At 31.8% G+C, this 18846-nt stretch overlaps 1 protein-coding gene and 1 non-coding gene across 3 annotated transcripts; one reads left to right on the top strand and one right to left on the bottom strand.

Moving 5' to 3' along the window:
* Positions 1-860: 860 nt before the first annotated feature.
* LOC128040201 (small nucleolar RNA R71) lies at positions 861-966 on the bottom strand. The gene has a single exon (XR_008194859.1). It is a non-coding gene; the product is annotated as a small nucleolar RNA R71 (small nucleolar RNA).
* Positions 967-4881: 3915 nt separating this feature from the next.
* Positions 4882-5985, top strand: LOC105794472 (uncharacterized). 2 transcript variants are annotated; one of them, XR_008194078.1, is made up of 3 exons: positions 4882-5101; positions 5369-5437; positions 5607-5985. XR_008194078.1 is itself a non-coding variant. In XM_052627796.1 (2 exons), the coding sequence occupies exons 1-2, from the start codon at positions 5147-5149 to the stop codon at positions 5742-5744; spliced, it is 429 nt and encodes a 142-aa protein (XP_052483756.1). In that variant the 5' UTR covers positions 4882-5146; the 3' UTR covers positions 5745-5985. The 2 variants fall into 2 exon arrangements, 1 of the variants encoding a protein (XP_052483756.1); XM_052627796.1 differs by having other exon boundaries at positions 4882-5437.
* Positions 5986-18846: the final 12861 nt, after the last annotated feature.

Here is an 18846-nt window from a genome sequence, read left to right as displayed (position 1 = left end):
ATGGTATTAAACGGTACACTAGCCTTGCATAACTTGCAAGATTATTGTGATTAAATTGTTTCAATATAGGATTATGTTGTTACTTCTTCAAAATTCCTTGTGGGTACAATAACTTGACATTTACTTGTCACTTTATTACTTGATATGAGTGTGTACACTTGCACATTTCCGTCGTTCCAAGTTTTTGGCGCCATTGTCGAGGACTGTTTTAAAAGACATTGTTTGTGAAATTGTTAATTTTGCATTTTGGTCTATTTTTTATTAAATTTTAATTCCAATACTTTTTGTGTTTGTTTCAGGTGTTTATGAGTATTTATCAAATTATTGACTTACTCCCTATCGACCCTCAAATTGAAAGGACTTTCAGACAAAGGAGAAGACAAGCGAACCAAAGAAGGATCGAAGAGATGGATTTTTAAAATCAAAACCAAAATTAAGGAGGAGCATTCGCTTATAATACTTACAATCTGATCATTGTTGCCGCTAAACAAAATTGTGCCATTCGACAATATGCCATTCCTCTCTTCACTAAGCTTAATCCGAGTATTGTGAGACCCAAAACTGAGGCACCGCAGTTTGAAGAAAAGCCAGTCATGTTCTAAATGTTGCAAACTATGAGTCAATTTAGTGGGATTCCTACTGAAGATCCACATTTTCATCTTCTTCTATTCATGGAAGTGAGTGACTCATTTAAACTATTTAGGGTGACCGAGGACACCATGAGATTGAGATTATTTCCATACTACTCAAGAGATAAAGCATGAGCGTGGTTGAACTCCCTACCGTCAGGTTCCAGAACTACATGGCAAGAGTTGATTGAACGTTTCTTAATGAAATACTTTCTTCCATCTCTGATTGCTAAGATCTGAAATGAAATTACTTCATTTCAGCAACTTGACAAAGTATGTTTATCTAAGGCATAGGAGCAGTTCAAGGAGTTATTACGAAAGTGCCTTATCATGGCATTCCTTACTATGTTCAAATGGAAACTTTCTATATTGGTCTCAATATTCATACTAGAATTATGGTGGATGCTTTGACAAATGGAGTCCTTCTTTCTAAATCTTATAACGATGCTTACGAGATTATTGAAAGAATTATCAGTAATAAATATCAATGGCCAACCAACCGAGCAGCCTTAGAAAGACGAGTAGCAGGAGTACATGAAACGGACACAATTGCTTCTTTGGTAGCCCAAGTATCCTCTTTGTCTTCTATGCTTAAGAACATAATTGTTAATGGTTTCAATGGTAATTTGACAGGTCAATAGCTGAACCAGTTCGAGAATATTTCTTGTGAATATTGTGGAGATGGTAATTTCTTTGAAAATTGCCAATTGAGTCAAAAGTCAAAATATTACATGGGAAATCAGAATTGGAATGGTTCGCAATCAAATTCTTACAACTCCTAATGGCAAAATCATCCAATTTCTCTATGGAGTAATCAATGGGTGGACCATAGCGACTCTTCTATGCCATATCGACCAAATTATCTACTAGAATATTCTTAACAAGTGCAACAACCCCCACAAACTGAATCTTCAAGTAATCTTGAGAATTTGCTAAAGGCATACATAGAGAAGAATGATGAACTAATCCAAAGCCAAGCAGCAACATTGAAGAATTCAGGAAACCAAGTGGGATAGCTAGCCAATGAGCTCAGAAGCAGACCCCATGGTATTTGGCCGAACGACACAAAAAATCCAAGAATTTCCTGCAAAGAACATTGTAAAGTAGTCACTTTGCCAAATGGAAAAACATTGGAGCCCAAGGTGGTTGAGGTTCAAGATAAGCCTGTTGTAGCTCAAGACAAAGAGGAAGTTCAACCGAGTGTTGAAACTCCTATTTTAAAGAAGTCAGGTTTAGTGATCGTTGATGAGGTAAACTCTAAACCAATTAGTTCTAATTATCTAACACCCTTGTCAGATGCAAAAAAATTTCCATAGAAGAGTTGTCCAGTTAAAGCTAAGATTCCACCACTGTCATATCCTCAACGGTTCTAGAAGCAGTAAAAGGATACTCAATTGAAAAAAATCTTTGATGACGAGGTAACTTTTAATTACTTCGATGCTACTAAATCCCCAGATGTAGTTGAAGATTGCTCTACTATTTCCAACATGGAATCGTTAGCTTCTACAGAATTGGAGCTTAAATATTTAAACAATCCGTTAGAACATATTCTACTAGTAGATTCGCCAAGTGATGATGAAGACAATGAATGTTTGGCTTTTTTAGAAGCTAATTTGAAGGAATTCACTCAAGAAGTTCCATTCGAATCATTAAAGTTATCATCTCGGGAGTATACGCAACCAAAGTTGTTGATTGAAGAGCCAGCTGAATTGGAACTGAAGATTTTGTCTCCTCATTTGAAATATGACTATTTGGGTTTGTCTTCGACTTTATCTGTCATTATTTCAATTGAGTTTACCAAAGATCAATAAGAAGAGGTACTTATGGTTTTGGAAAGGAAAAAGAAGGTATTGGATGGATTATTTCATATATTCGAGTCATGGGTTGGAGGATTTGTAGGAATTACAAGAAGTTAAACAATGCCACTAGGAAAGATCATTCTGGTTTTTCTTTCCCTAATAAGATGTTGGACAGATTTGATGGGAAAGAATATGATTACTTTCTATATGGGTATGGTTGGTATGACAAATGGCCATTTGACACCACCATGGTCAATGATGATCCTAAATAAAATAGAGGGAGTTCTCTTCACTTTCTCTATCATTATTTTATATTTTTAGTTTTTTTTCTCATTTGAATAAAATGGTAGACCTAGATTAAAAAAATTATTAGGTCATTACATTAATTAAAATTTTACCTAGGAAATTGGGACTTAAGTGGGACCATCTGTGACCCCTCTAGTCTTTCCTAGGAATTTAATTTAATGTAATTTTTCAAAAAATATTTTTCTAAGTAGCCCAAAAAACTTAAGTATTTGTTTTCTTAAATAAAGGGTCAATTTTTAACCTAAGCACTAACAGCATGTTTGGTTGGGTGTAATGGCTATGCCATTACAACCCTATTTCGTGGGCCTTACCTAATCATAAGTTTGGTTGGGTGTAATGCCCTATTACGGATTTATTGCATTACGTGTGTATTCCCAAAATTGGCCGATTTCTATTCCCTTCCAAAAAGCAGCGTTTAGCTATTCCTTCCCTCTGTTCTGATTTTCTTTTTCTCATTTTTTTAATTTTTGCCCTCAGCTTCATCTTCTGCTTCTGTAACTTTCTTTCCAACCATCTCTACGTTTCCCTTTTTTTCCATCTCTCCGGCGTGAATATCAACAAAAGAAGGCTACTTCCAATTCATCTCTGTTTCCAGCTCCTACACTGGTAATGGTATGTTTTAACAATATATCTCATTCCTTGGCTCTTCTCTTTTTTGTCTTTGGCTTTCTTTCTCGATTTCCTACCTAGGGTTTATTTTTCTCCTTTAGCTATTGCTATGAAAGTCTCCATTGCTGAAAAAGCAGATGAAAAAATTATTATGTTTTTGGGGGAGGGCTTATCAATAGAAACGATTAAACGTGAAATGCTACAAACAATTCGGAATATCAATAGAATTGGGAAGTTTAATTTTTTGAGAATTTTTTTATTTGGGTTTGACTTGTTTTCAGTAATTTAATCATAATTAAATTAAACCACCTATTTTTTTTTAAAATGGTTGTTTGGGGTTTTTATTGAAAGACTAAATGATTTAGAAATGGGAAGTTTAATTTTTTGAGAATTTTTATTTGGGTTTGACTTGTTTTCATAATTTAATCATAATTTGTTGCGTTCTAGAATTACAAAGTCGCTTTGATTTGGTGTTTTGATATATATGAATTGGTTCATACAGAACACACCGATGTTTTGTGGGAAGCTATAGCTAACGGTCAAGTTCTTTCATTGTACCAAGGTCTTGGGACCAAAATTTGCGATCTTTTATTTCACAGTTCATCTATTTTTGTGGATATAGCTTCTTTAAAAGGTCAGTACTTGAAGAAAACTGGAAACAAGACTATTGGGACTAAAGCAAATTTGATTGTTGGTGTTGCTGCTAGGGCATGTACTGTTATAATTACATAGGTACTGATGTTTTGATTGTTGTGTATATGTGTGTATATATATAGGCATATGTATGTATGATCAGAACATTACTTGGGAGTTTGGTTTGCATGTGGGCCATTTAAGAACTTTGTATTGTTAGATTCACTAATAGAACTGTGATAACCATGTAGTGAATCTTGTTCAGATATTAGATGGAATTGTATACTAAAACCATTGCTTTCTTTTGGAAACCCAAAGTCGAAACTTGTTTGTTTAGCTGCCAATGAGGCCTGGTTGTGGTGGCAAAGATTGAGGCCTTGAGTGCCCAAGTTCGAGTTCCACCCTGTGAGAATTATGTGTAAGCTAACTACCTAGTTAGTTTGAGTTGAATTAAGTTATTCAGTTCAATGCTTGTAATGATTGATTCTTCTCGGAATTGTTGATATAATTAGTTAGTTGTAACTTCAAAAAGGGCGAAAAAAAGTATTGTTTGTTTAGCTAGAAAAAAGACTTAATCCTTGAAAAAATAAATCCATTCACATTTCTTATCATCCATAATATATGTTTTAACTCTAGAAATTTAGGCAGTGCGGAGCAATTTTACTCTCCGATGAACTGCCTGCCACACGTGCGTGCTTATGGCTCAGCTTTATTTAGAAAGGCTGGTAATTTCATTGCAACAACTTCTTTGAACCAATGCCATGTTCCCTTATGGAAAAGAAATTTTGATGCCTATACTTGTGTCTTTATAGCAGTAATCTTGTATTCTTGAGTTTGATGGTGCATCAAAAGGAAATCCTAGGCTTCTTGGTGCAAAGAAATTGTATTGAAAACCGATTTGGAAATGTGGTATGCAATTAACCATTTAGAAATTAGACCTTTTCCACATGTAAATCTTTCCATAATATGCTATTTGAACATATCTGCAAATTGCGCGAGGGTTTGGGCATAGCAACCAATAATGCTGCTGAATATCGCGCCATAATTTTAGGGTTGAAACATGCTCTTAAAAAAGGTTATACAAACATTCATGTATGAGGTGACTCGAAGCTCGTTTGTATGCAGGTAATCCAACTTTCTATCTGTTTAATGTTGCTTTGTTGATGTCCAATGACTTCAAAAAGGTGCCATTTCCTATATGGGACTTTTGGTTGTATAAGTGTTTGTGGAATGATGGATCCATATACTGATAAGCTTAATGAAGGAAAAATAGAAATTGGCTCCTTGTCTTGGCCTCTTTACTTGAATTGGAAGGCATTGATGCAACTTTTTTTCTGTCATTTTGTAGCCCGTCTCTTTATCTTATGCTCGGACTTTCATGTTTTGGTGCAGGAGCATGGTGTAGATCAAGCAGACTTAATTGCTTTTTTACTAGAACTTAGTTTTCATACCCCTGGTGAGGTATGTCGTATTCATTTATAACTTTTCCCTTGATCTATGATTGTTCATAGAAATTTTTTTTTTTGGAAGAAGCCTATGCTTGACATTTGTTTAATCCATGTTTTCTTAGCAAGTATCTACATTATTAATCTTAAAAAAAAAACTTTTGTTGTATTTTTTATTTGCATAGACTCTTACTGGCCGAGACATCCCTTGCTTGTATGTTACTCTACGAGATGCTGATGGTGGAACTAAAGAACCTCTGATTTTATGTCGAGGTGTTAATGTTGGCCGTGAAATAGCTGGACATGATGTTGCATCTGGCTGAGGTTCTGTCTTTTGCCCTGGCACTCGATTGCCATTTGAAGCAGCTTGCTTCTATTGAAATTGAAGGACAAATTCTACTAAGGGTATTTCAGTCATTTTAAAGTTTAGAGAATATTTCAATAGGGTAATCCTAGATTTGAAGCTTAGAGATTTCTATTTTTTACTTTATATAATTGCTTTTTGATTTGTTGTCTTGCATGAAGTGATCTACTACGCCTTCAATGGAGAGAATATTTGCTTAAAGTATAGGACACAAATGATTAAATTGTAAAGTTTGGATATTGACTAATTTTAATTTACCAAATTATATCATAACACCGCTTTCCTTTTCGTTTTAAAAGAAGCACAGTTTACTAAGTTGAACTTATGGAATTTAATAAAATAAGTTTATTTTATTTTATTTTATTATTAAAACATGTTATTTTTATAAGATCTAAGCTTAAATTTAATCAAAATGATATAGAAGAATGGTATAAGATTGATATAAAATTAATATTCCAAAAGAATATAGGAGATAAAATGTTAAGTTAGTTGAAATATAAAATTAAAATAACTTTACTCGGATGTAAATAAAAACTCTCATTACATAAATATAAATATTGATGTATTTTATGGCTAAACAAAATCAAGTACCTTGATTAGTCAAACAATTAATTAGTTTCGTATCCTGTATCTCCAAATAACGTGGGGAATTATATAATTTTATTAAATTATATTTAATAATTATTATTTTTAAATTATATTTTATAGTATTATATATTATGATTTTAGTAAATTCATATAAGTTTTAATATTAAGAATTTTATTAAAATATATATTTTATTAAATTATATTTAATAATAATTATGTTAAAATATGATTAAATTATTTATTATTTATATTAATAATCTTATTAAAATTTAATAACAATAACAATAATCATCTACCTAAAAAAATTCTACTAAGGGTATTTCAGTCATTTTAGTTTTTTTCCTTATGCTATTACAACATCATTCCATTCAACCAGACACAAGAATATTATTACAGTTCTATTCCATTTCATTCAACCAAACAATTTAATTACTATTACGCCTCTGTTCCATTACAGCTCTATTCCATTACACCTCTATTCCATTACAGCGAACCAAACGTGCCCTAATTTCTTTGAGTTTTTTTTAGTTTACTTTCAGAACAGGAGCTCAGGATCTAAAAAGAAACTGTCATTGAGCTTAAGACACTACCAGGAAGGGAAATATTCAACCCTTTTCTGCACAAACCTGTATCCCTTACCTTGCTCCACTGCCACTCCCAAGTAGCCCCATAATGCATCTCTCTTAACCCCTTAATGTTGCAGGCCTTAAATCCCTAAATCACCACCCCAAACACCTTTACTCAAAGCCATAAACTCCACACCTAAACTATCCTTAAAACTGCCACCCCTTCCAACTCTAAGCCTTACCATCGGCTACTCACCTACCTGCCCAAAATAGAAACCACCCTTAACATAATTTCTAACTTTGGCACCAAGAGTCCCTTCGTCTAGCACCATTCCACGAAGTGTACAGTCTGCTATAAAGGCTATTATGCAACATATGCAGTGGCAGCAACAATCTCATTGAATATACTCAAAAATACGGGATGACTCAATGCTCTTAAGAAAATCATGCACAAACCGTTTGTTTTTGTGCCTAAATTTCTAGAATTTAAATTTGATCCATAGACTCCAATGTCGAAGAAGGAACGAGGTGATTCAAGCAAAAAAAAAAGGACAATGAAGCAAAAGATGGGTCGAATTCTAATAGGTCTACAAATAAATAAAAATCAGGGATCTTGTCTTTACTTTATTTTATTTTATTTCTTAGGATATTTTAAGTTTTTAGGTTTAGGTTCTTTAGGATATTTTTATTTCTCGCATAATAAAATAAGAGGTAGAAATCATCAATAAAATTGAAGAAATTGCAAAATAAGAAGTGTGACAATTGATTTGTACATGTCTAGGATTGGATTTACTTTGGAAAAGCTTGGTATTTAAGTAGTCAAACTTGACTCACCTCCTTTTCCCTAGGTCCTACCTAGTATACAGTATCTATTCACTTCTATATTTTCATTCTTTCTATTGTTTTTAACAATGGAGACATTATTCATCTTAAGTAGGGAGCAAAAATTGAAATTGTTTTTCTTTTTCGAATACATTTTCTTATAATTATGATTAAGTTATATTTTGTTTAAAATTTTGAAGTTTTGTTAATTATGCTAAATTTTAGTATAAATAATGTCTTATATGTATGTGTGAAAATATATGACTCAGTGATGCTTCGCATATTATGTGATATTTAAGTATGTTACTGTTAATAAGACTGATTTCATGATAAATCATGTATATTGTTATTGAAATTTAAGTCACATGGTAAAAATGTGGTTTTTGATAGTGATAATACGAAAAGCATCATTAAATGCACCCACTGTACTATTTTATCAAATGCATGATAATTCATGCCATCGTTTCTATTATTGATCGCATGTCTAAATCATGCCTACTAATTCTACTATTGATTGCATATTTTAATGATGGTTACTGTACTACTTTTTTATCATTAAAAGCACGTCATATTGCATTAGGGTTGGGATGATTATGTAAGGAGGAAGTACTGGCAGCTTGTCTACAACTCTGGTGGCTTGTCCACAATACTGGCATCTTGTCTGAAATACTAGTAGTTTATATGTATTATTGGTGACTTGTCCACATTACTGGCAGGTTGTCTACAATACTGGTGGCTTGTCCACATTTCCGGCAATTTATCTGCATTACTAGTGGCTCGTCCAAAACTGGTGTGTTATTGTTTGGATGAGTTCTAGGGAACTCTTATTATGGTATGTAGCGGAGTTGGGTAAGACCTTTTTTTTAAAAACACTACATTAACATGTTCATGCACAGCACAAAATATGTATTTTGTACTATTTATAATATATTGAATATTTATTGGTTTGAATGTTATAATTATTGTTTATTACTGTTTACTGGAGTTAAGACTCACACTGAGCTTAATAGTTCACTCCTTAGTTTTCTGATTTTATAGATAACTCCCAAGGTTAGGAATTTGGCACGATTATCGGAGGAACTTCTTAGATGTTTTCATTTTTAAGAACTTTAAATTTAATTTTTAATAATTTTTTCGGGACTGTAATAATTTTCCTTATGGACTGTGGCATGAAACTTTATTTTGGAGATTTTTATTTTGATTTGCATGATTCACAAATGAAATTTTAAAGATATGTGATTCTTTTTGAAATTAATATATTTTACGAAACAAAAACAAATAATCAATTTCACTAGTTTTGAATACAAAGGAAATGGTTTTGAATTATGTTCAGAATTTCAAAAGTTTTTTTGTGCCATTTTAGTGGCCAATGTAGTCTTCAAAATGGTTTGGGAGGTTACAATTTTCTAGCCAATCTTCAACTCTCGTCGGGTTGTCATCCTTTTTACCTCTGAATTCCTTTGCCCCATACTTAAAATTTTTTTTGATGGGGGGCTAATTGATATTTACGAAATTTTTGTTTTGAGGACAAAGGGAGTGCCACAAGAGGCACAATCGGGAAAGGATGATGCATTTGGGATTGCGAAGCTAAAGAGATAGCTCCCAAAAATTGGGTGGACCATTGGTTTATCATCTAGAAGAAGGCATCTCTTGCCTCATTCTCTAGCCCTTACGAAAGGGACACATTATAAATAGCTCTCTTATCGGAAGCAGGAACATTACTTTCTACTTTATCAAAAACGCGTCAATTTGATTCAGCCAACAAAATTTATCTATATGAAAAACAAAGTCAATTTCGATCTGAAGACATCACACTATCATAGGTTATTGTGGCATGTATTTCCAGACTCAATACACGCTACGTTCAGTCCTAGAATCGGCCAAACTTGTAGCTCTTATACAACTAAATGTAACACCACTTACCTGACCCGATCATCGAGTCCGAGCAACAGAGTGTCACATTCATTTCCAGAGCAACTACTGACAAATACACAGTAAAAACATCACTTCACATCATCAATCATGCAATAAATCAATAATACAACATTGAATAACATGTACATTCTTTCTCGGGTCTTATACGAGCATATGAATGCTTTAAAGTTAACCTGAGATTAAATACAGACCATTTTGTAACATTTTTAAATGTCAAAACAAGTTTATCATAAATAAATCTTTCAAAAATTCAATAATGTCATAAACATCTAGCCATGATAATACACAATCAAATTCAAACCTTAGTCAAGCTTCCGAAAGCTTTTTTAATGACATGAGCACGAATTAGGACTAAATTGTAAGGTTTGGAAAATTTGGGCTCGACATCATGATGTCATTATCTCCATATCGTGAATTCACTAAACAGTTTCTCACATCACAACATTGAACCACAAGACATTACAATGTCACAATCTATCGACCAACGTTGCGACGAGCGACATTTCACGTCGAGACGAGGACCTTGTTTTTGGTAAAGTTTGACCAATTGACACCTATTTCATGTCAAGCCAAACCTTTATCTCATTTGGTTCATATATGTACATCTAAACCTACACAAAACCAATCCAATAACATTCCCAAACATTCATTTATCACTACTCAATTCAAACAACCCAACATGTCTTAATTTGGCATCATTTTAAAGTAAATTCAACTTAATACACATGTACTTAACCATTTTGTAACATCCATATCCCATCTCCATTGTCAGAATTAAAGTTATAAAGTGTTACAGATCAAAACAGAATGTTTCACTTTATTTCAGAATAGTTAAACAATTAATTTATAAACATATAACAAACAATATCTATTCATGGTATGAATAAAATTATGGACCTTGAATCGGGCTTATGGGGCCCTAAAAATAGTTTAGGAACAATCTAAGATTAAGTCAAAACAAAACAGAAAATTTTAGAAAATTTTGAAAAGTTCAAAAGCAGGGGTCATATGGCCGTGTGGCCAGGCCGTGCGACATAGCTTAAACCATGTGAACATTCGAAGTAAGGATAGACGTTCGTGTCTTAGCCCGTGTCATAGACCGTATAACTTACTGACTTAAGACATACGGCCATGTCTCAGCCCGTGTTTCAGACCATGTAAAACCTACACCAAAATTAACAGAGCATACACGGTCCTGTGGGGTGACCGTGTGTGGCACACGGCCATGTGATAGAGCGTGTCCCAGGTTGTGTGCTTCCAAATTAACCCATTAAACAAGCTAAAAATCAAGCCAAAACTTACACATTTAAAACACACCATTTCCAGAAGCATTCATAAGACCAAAACTCATTCCAAACTTGCTCATAATATACTAAATCAATCATCCTATATGTTCTAACCAGTGTACCAACAATGGGTACCACAAGTATAATCAATTTTGAACCTATTCAACAATATAGTTTTCATCATTTAGCATACTTTATGCATACCAAATGACCATATCAAAAACATACCAAACAACCTTCTTCTTTCTACCCACATTAGAGTATGTATAACTACTATTATCTCATATGAAAACACATCATTTACAAGCATTTATCAAAAGACATAAACCAAAATGAACTTGGCACCATTTAAAAACAAACCAATCTCCAAAATAACATTTAAAACCTTATTACATTCAAATCATACCAAAATGACACACAACCCTATACATGCCATTTATAACCATTTCAATATGTTCAAAAGCTACCAAATTAAGTCTATAGATAGTGTGATTGTACTCCGACGAAGTTTCCAACCGTTCGAGCTTTTCGATGATCTACAAAACAAAGAAAACAACTATATAAGCAACTAATGCTTAGTAAGTTCATATAAAAGGAGTTAAACTCACCAGTTGTAATAAATTTATCAACTATGAGTAATTCTATTTAGCCATAATTATATTTCCCTTTTCCTATACACCAAACCTCACAAGGTTAGTAGGTGACGCAATACGTATATAATTCTAACCCGGTCAAGGCATATAACATATCAAGCATTTCAATTTCACCATTCATCTATCATATGACTATTGTATACCTTAATTTTCTTTTAATTATGCTTATCATATGTTCCATATTCTTACTTTAAATCATAGATCATTTCATATGGTTATATACCCCGTAAAATATTAATTACCCATTCATGTCATGAAAATAATTTTACTATATAAATTATTATTCCACATAATTCAAATGTTACCTTTATAATCCAAACACATCAACACAAAGTCCATTTCAAAGGACTTTTCCATACCATAAATCACATTTAATCAACGTAACAAACAATACTTGTAACTAAGAAACTCGTTATAATATCTTTCACTTACCAATACTATAAATATGCCACAATATATATAAGCACATAAATAGATTGTAATTCAATTATTTCATAGCCCGATGAACTAGTAATCTAACTAGAGTACTAGAGTAACTACACCAATTCCATGTAACAATCCATATCATTTAGTCCAAATCATTAATACTCGGTTCACATACTCGATCATTACTCCATTTCCAAGGGCATCATAGATGCAGAACAGGGGCATGCATGTGCATTTAAGGATACCGAAGTACAAATAGGGGCACATATGTGCATTCAGGGGTACCGAAGTACAAACAAGGGCACGTATGTGCATTTAGGGGTATCAAAGTACAAACAGGGGCATGCATGTGCATTCAGGAATACCGAAGTACAAACAGGGGCACGCATTTGCATTCAGGGGTACCGAAGTACAAACAAGGGCACGTATATGCATTCAGAGAAATTTTCCTCATTTCCTAATTCATACTTCAATTCATTTCATTCTTATATAAATTTAACACCGATCCTAGAGATACATTACAACATTCTCTATTACTTTCAATGATACAAAATATTTGTAACATTCATAGTTATATATATAATTTTCCAAACTAAATTCACCTATTTACATATATTCATCAATTAATTAGAGAAAATTCATATAATTCATTAGCAAAATTACATTTATATATTGAAATACTATGAACCTACCTAAAGTATGTTTTCAGTTGGCTCGCAGGGACTAATCCTAAATTTTCTCTTTTTCCTGTTTAACCTCCGTATGATTTGATTTTCGATCTATATAATGATTAAATTCAATATATCAAATTAAAATACATATTAAAACTTATTTTATGCATATGACCCTTAATTTTTATTATTCACACATTTTCCTAAACTTTTACATTTATCACAATTTAGTCCCTAAACCTTAAATTCCAAATTTATCAAAATTATTAATTTCTCATGTTAACATAATTTTATTTGTACAACTAAAACTCATAATTATTCCAAATTCACAAGAATTCCCTATCAATTTTAATATTTTAACAATTGAGTCCTTTAGTTAAAACTAACAAAAATCACTTTACAAAATAATCTTAATCAACAACTAAAACTGCAAATTTACCATTTAACATCAAGAACAACTAAAATTCATTAATGGTAAAATCCAAAATCTTTAACAGTTTCAAAAATGAAGGTATGGGTTAGCTGAACCTAGTTACAACGATATTAAAAATATAAAAATTATAAGAAACAGGCTAAAAATTCATACCATGCAAAAGGAATTGCCATTGCCGAAACTCAAGGTCTTTAATGGTTTTTCCAAATTCCATTTTCGGTGGTAAGAAACATTAAAGAAGATGATGCATTATTTTTATTTTATTTATTTAAGTTTTATTTATTTAATTAAAAGTTTGCCCTTCAATTAAACATAGAATTTTAACATATTTCATGCCTTAACTGTCCATGCTAAATAGGAATGGTACAATTTCCATAAAAAACCTTCCACTCAAGTTAATTAATCCATTTAATCATTATAATTCAATAGAAATTAATCTTCACGACTTTAACAATTTAGTCCTTTTTAATTAATCAACTAATCAACTATATAAACAATAAAATTGCTAAATCGAGCTTTCACATAACAAAATAATATCTCCATAAATATTTTTAAAAAATACTTACAGTCTCGGTTTTCAAAAGCGAGGTCTTAATATCTCATTTTTCGAAACCCCTTAACTTTCGGAACAACCACGTACATTTAATTATTTAATCAATTAACTCACTTCCACCAAGTCAAAACTCAATATCAATTATTATTGACTCATACGAATTAAATAATAATTAATACGGGCTTACTCGTCAGGTTTGTGGTCACGAAACCACTATCTTTTACACTACTGAAATCAGGCTGTTACACATTTCATGCCATCACCATACCATACCATAATGTTATCATGCCTAATCATGCTCAAATTTACCATTGAATGCAATTTAAGATCATCTCATCATATTGAAATGTGTATCATACAATTCACAAAAATTCCAAAGGTAAGCATTCATAATGTTCAAATCCAAAGGTTGTTACACATTTCATGCCATCACCATACACATTACTATCATATATGCATTTCCATATAACCATTACAATTCCAAAGGTAAGCATTCATAATGTTCAAATCAAAACCATATCCAAAACAAACACATATATTAACCCTATGTATGTGCCATAAAAACGAGTTTAAATAATAGAAAGACTACCGAATCATTAACAAGATAGTGTGAGCCCCTCGACAATCTGCTAGACACATTCCGCAAGTTGGCGATCTACAAGGAAAAGAGAAACAACGGGATAAGCATATCGAATGCTTAGTAAGTTCACAAGTATATAAACAACAACTTACCTAAAATTACATCTTAATTAGGTAAAATACTAGCTTTATGGTTTTGCCTAAACATGGCAATCACATATCAACAAGGTGGGTATCAACATATATCACATATTATAATAAATCAAGCATATAACATCCTTAATCACTAATAACCAACATTTATTCAATTCCATATCATTTTTTTATCTATTATCAACAATACATCCAATTTCAATATAATTTCATTCACTATTTCATTTCATTATTTGAATTTTGAATTGAATTCATTAGTTCGTCACATTTCCATATCAGCCCTTCGAGCTCGTATAACCGGTTTGTATGATCTTTCACATGTTATCAATATTCGTATATCACAATGTGTATATAAATTATCAAATCATAATATCAATTAAATTCTAATATCATTTATCCAATTTACATTTTATATCCCTATTAACCTGACTCGGACTCGAATGGATACACAGATCCAACCAATCACACTAGTTTGGCACGCAATGCCTTATCGGACAATGCTGAATTAAATAGTTTGCACCTAACGCTCATCAATGTGTTTGACACCTAGTGCCTCATCGGTATAAGTGAAGTATAAATGTGTCCAACACTCATCGACTTGTAGTCAAAGTAACCCATACTCGACTATCCTATGGCATGCCAACTATATTCGACTCTGTCCGAACAGTTAATAGGGTAACCTTTTATTCAAGCGTCACATTGTTGAATTTGCATTTAAAAAATTCAATTCATATCTCAAATCATCATTTTATCACATAGAATTTCCTATTTCAAACCAATTCAAGGTCAATTCTATAATTTCATTAAATTACACTATTTTCAATTCTATTCAATTTAAACCTCTATCTTGGTAATCTGTCTAATTCATACCATTATGATTTGATTAGTCATAATAAACTATTAATTCATTAACATTTCATATTGCAATTCATCATGTTCAAATTATCGATTAATTTTTTTTACAATTTAGTTCATATCTCACCTTTTGTACCAAATTGCAAACAATTCAAATTACTATTAAACATACACAAATTCATAATTTAAATATATAGAGAGATAAATTTATATACAACCATACCAATGAATTTACCTAGTAAAAAAACAACAAAAAATTCTTTAGGGACTAATTAGCAAATCTTTCCATTTCGATTATCTTCGATTTGGTCCAATTTTTATCTATTCAATAATTCATTGTAATTTATAAATTCCAATCCTCTTATTTCATCCTATTACAAGCATATATCATCTCTATTTTATTATTTGAATGCCCTAAATTTTACATTTTATTCAATTTAGTCCCAAAACCGAAATTACCAAAACTTTCAATTTTGAGCATAGATTTCAAAATCAATCTCAATTTAATTCTTCTACAGCCCTCTATTATCTATAATTATATAAGTTTCATGCCAATTTTGAAATATTTACACTTTAGTCCCTATGTTCAAAACTAACAATTTTCACTTTACAAATTAGTCATTTTTCATATCTAAGCTTAAAATACAATCATTTAACACCAATAAATTCAAGAAATCAACAATGGTAATTTTTGAAAACTTTAACAATTTTACAAATGGACACACGAATTAGCTAAATCAAGCTCTTAGGACCTCAAAAACATAAAAAATACAAGAAAATGACTAAATTGAGCTTACCTAATTAATGTTGAAATTTCAAAAGCTAAAACCTAATTTTTTTTCTTCTTTAGCTCGTGAGGTTGAAGACAATGGGAGGTAATGTTTTACTTTTTCTATTATTTTTAACTTTTATACTAAGTTTAACTTATTTAATTATGAATAAATATTGTTAAACATTGATTAATTAATCCTTATGTATAATTAGCCAAATTAGTGTGTTAGCTCATCTCCACTACCGTTTATCATAATTACAAGGTCCAATTGCTTAATTGGTCCTCTAATTAATTAAAATCTATAGTGAAACTTTTACCACTTTTACAATTTAGTTCTTATACCTTAATTAGTCACTAATTTAGAAAATTACTTATTAAAATTCAATTCACCTTTATAATAACTCCTTGAATATTTAATAAAAATCTTTACTGGCTCGATTTACGGAAATGAGGTCTCGATACCTCAGTTTCTAATACCACTAACTTTAGGGTAAAAACACTTGTACTTTAACTAACTATCCAATTAACAAATTCATCAGACATAAATTCAATATAATACTTTAATTGACAAGTAAATTTTAATTAATAACATTTACCGACTCAATCATCGGAGAACAAGGTTTCGAAATCACCGTTTCCTCCACCACTGACTTTCGGGTCATTATAATAGCCTTCTCCATTGAAAATAGGTGGTGCAAGTGCAGTGAAAGTGGTTTCTGAATCCATGAAAAAAAAATTCTCTCAATAATAGGTCCCTTAATAAGATGGCTTTAATACCAAATTGTTTGGAGTTTTTTTTAAAATATTATTTTAAAAATACAACAAAAACAAGAATAAAGTAGAAATATTTTTTTATGGAAAGTATAAATTTTATTGAGCTGAAAAAATAAACCAATGACTAAAAATAAATAACTAAAAGATTCATAATCAATTAATATCTAAAAATTAGCAATAAATTGATTAAAATAACTAAATTATACTGCAGTAGTTTAAGCAAACCTTCAACATCTTAACTTGAATTTTTAGTCTCTTCAACTAAGTGAAAATTCTAGCCATTAAGTGTACCAGCAGGGGCAGGCTCTTCCCAAGAGTTCTTAACCACATCCATGAAATTTGAATCTCTAGTCCAAAAGTTGAAAAACTCGAAAGTGTACACCTTAAGAGGAGTTGCATAATGATATGAAATTTCAGGAGCTACGAACTGAAACTTGTGAGTGAAGAAATGAGAAATGTCATTGATCATTAATTAGAACATGTTCGAGTTTTCAAGCAAGCTGACATGATCAATTAGACTCGCATTTAATGTCTGAAGTGCTACCTTGAAAGCCACTATATATAGTAGGAGCTTTCCTTAGCCTTAGGTCTAGCCACCACATTGAAGTCACTTGTTCAAATCCCTACATTCTCGTAGGCAATGCTAGCAATAAATTGTAAGTGAGAGCAAAGGGGCCTCCTGCAAAATCTATCATTTTCCCCAACACACTGCTAATAAAAGGAAAATGGATGAATTATTCCGGTTCAGGTGACATGTGATACATTGATTTGTTTTCACTAAAACAATAGGATTCGAATCTTTTTGCAAAGCATCCAAATCCTTCCATTGCTTGCCTCACAGTAGTATTATAATAACTGTCAATCAGCAAAGTGTTTGTCTAGCCTGCAGAAGCTTAATTCAAGTTAGCATAGGCAGTTCTTGAGAGTGTGACCAAAAACCTTTCACTTGGTGCATTTTGAGGGGACACCACACTCATGGCAAATCAAGCCTTTGTTTATTGGCAGTAATTCTGTCCATGTACAAAGACTTGCCAAGTTCAATAGCAATGTAGCTCAACCCTAGAGCTCTAGATAACTCCAATGGAACTTTTCCAAGTTGGATCCAAACAAGGAGATGTGCAGATTAAGTTGTAGGAATTTAAATACTGTCTCCCATTTCCTAATGATAATAGGGATATTTCACAACTTTTTTCTCCATATATATGAAATAAAAAGATTAATTAGTAAAATAGATGGGATTGTAGATTAATTACTGAAATAGTTGAAATCCGCACCCGGAGAACCCAACTTCAAAGTCGGCATCTCCAGCTGCCATCCTCTATATATTGGGGCTCAAATGAAAATTGGGCAAATATTATAAAGAGCCCCCTATTTTGTCAAATTTCCATAATAACTAATTTTAGTTAATTCCAATTGTTTCTTTTTCCTAGTTTCAAGCCAAGACTTTGGTGGGAACTACAAGCAAATATGGCATTAATTTAATTAATTTCTTCTTTTAAAAAATTTATCTTGAAATTATAATAAAATTAGAAGGGACCATTTTTATATTATTCCTTTATTTTAGGTGAGCGTAAGAACAACTTGTGGTTCTCACCAAATTCTTGGCTTGAAAACTATTAATATTGTATTGAAACTGAAAAAAAACAATTGAAACTAACTAAAATTAGTTATTATGGAAGTTTGATAATATATGAGGACTATTTATGATGTTTTCCCAATTTTCATTTGAGCTCATTTACTTTTAAGTTGAATGCTCCAAATCTATTTCAGTAATTAATTAATATTTTTATTTCATATATATATATATGAAAAAAAGAAGCCGATAATTCACAATAAAACTTTTGGACAATCAAAAACATTGCTGAACAATGGTAAATCTAATGAAAGTCGGTTAAGGACCTGACTAGAGTTGTCCATAGGCCGGGCCGGGCTAAAATTTTTTCAACTTACTTTCTAGACCCAGACCCGGCCCGGCCCGAAATATGGGTCTGATAT

The sequence above is a fragment of the Gossypium raimondii genome, chromosome 3 (genome assembly GCF_025698545.1).
Source record: "Gossypium raimondii isolate GPD5lz chromosome 3, ASM2569854v1, whole genome shotgun sequence".
Lineage (NCBI taxonomy): Eukaryota > Viridiplantae > Streptophyta > Magnoliopsida > Malvales > Malvaceae > Gossypium > Gossypium raimondii.
The sequence above is the reverse complement of the archived record's forward strand: the minus strand, read 5'-3'. Positions and strand labels throughout refer to the sequence as shown.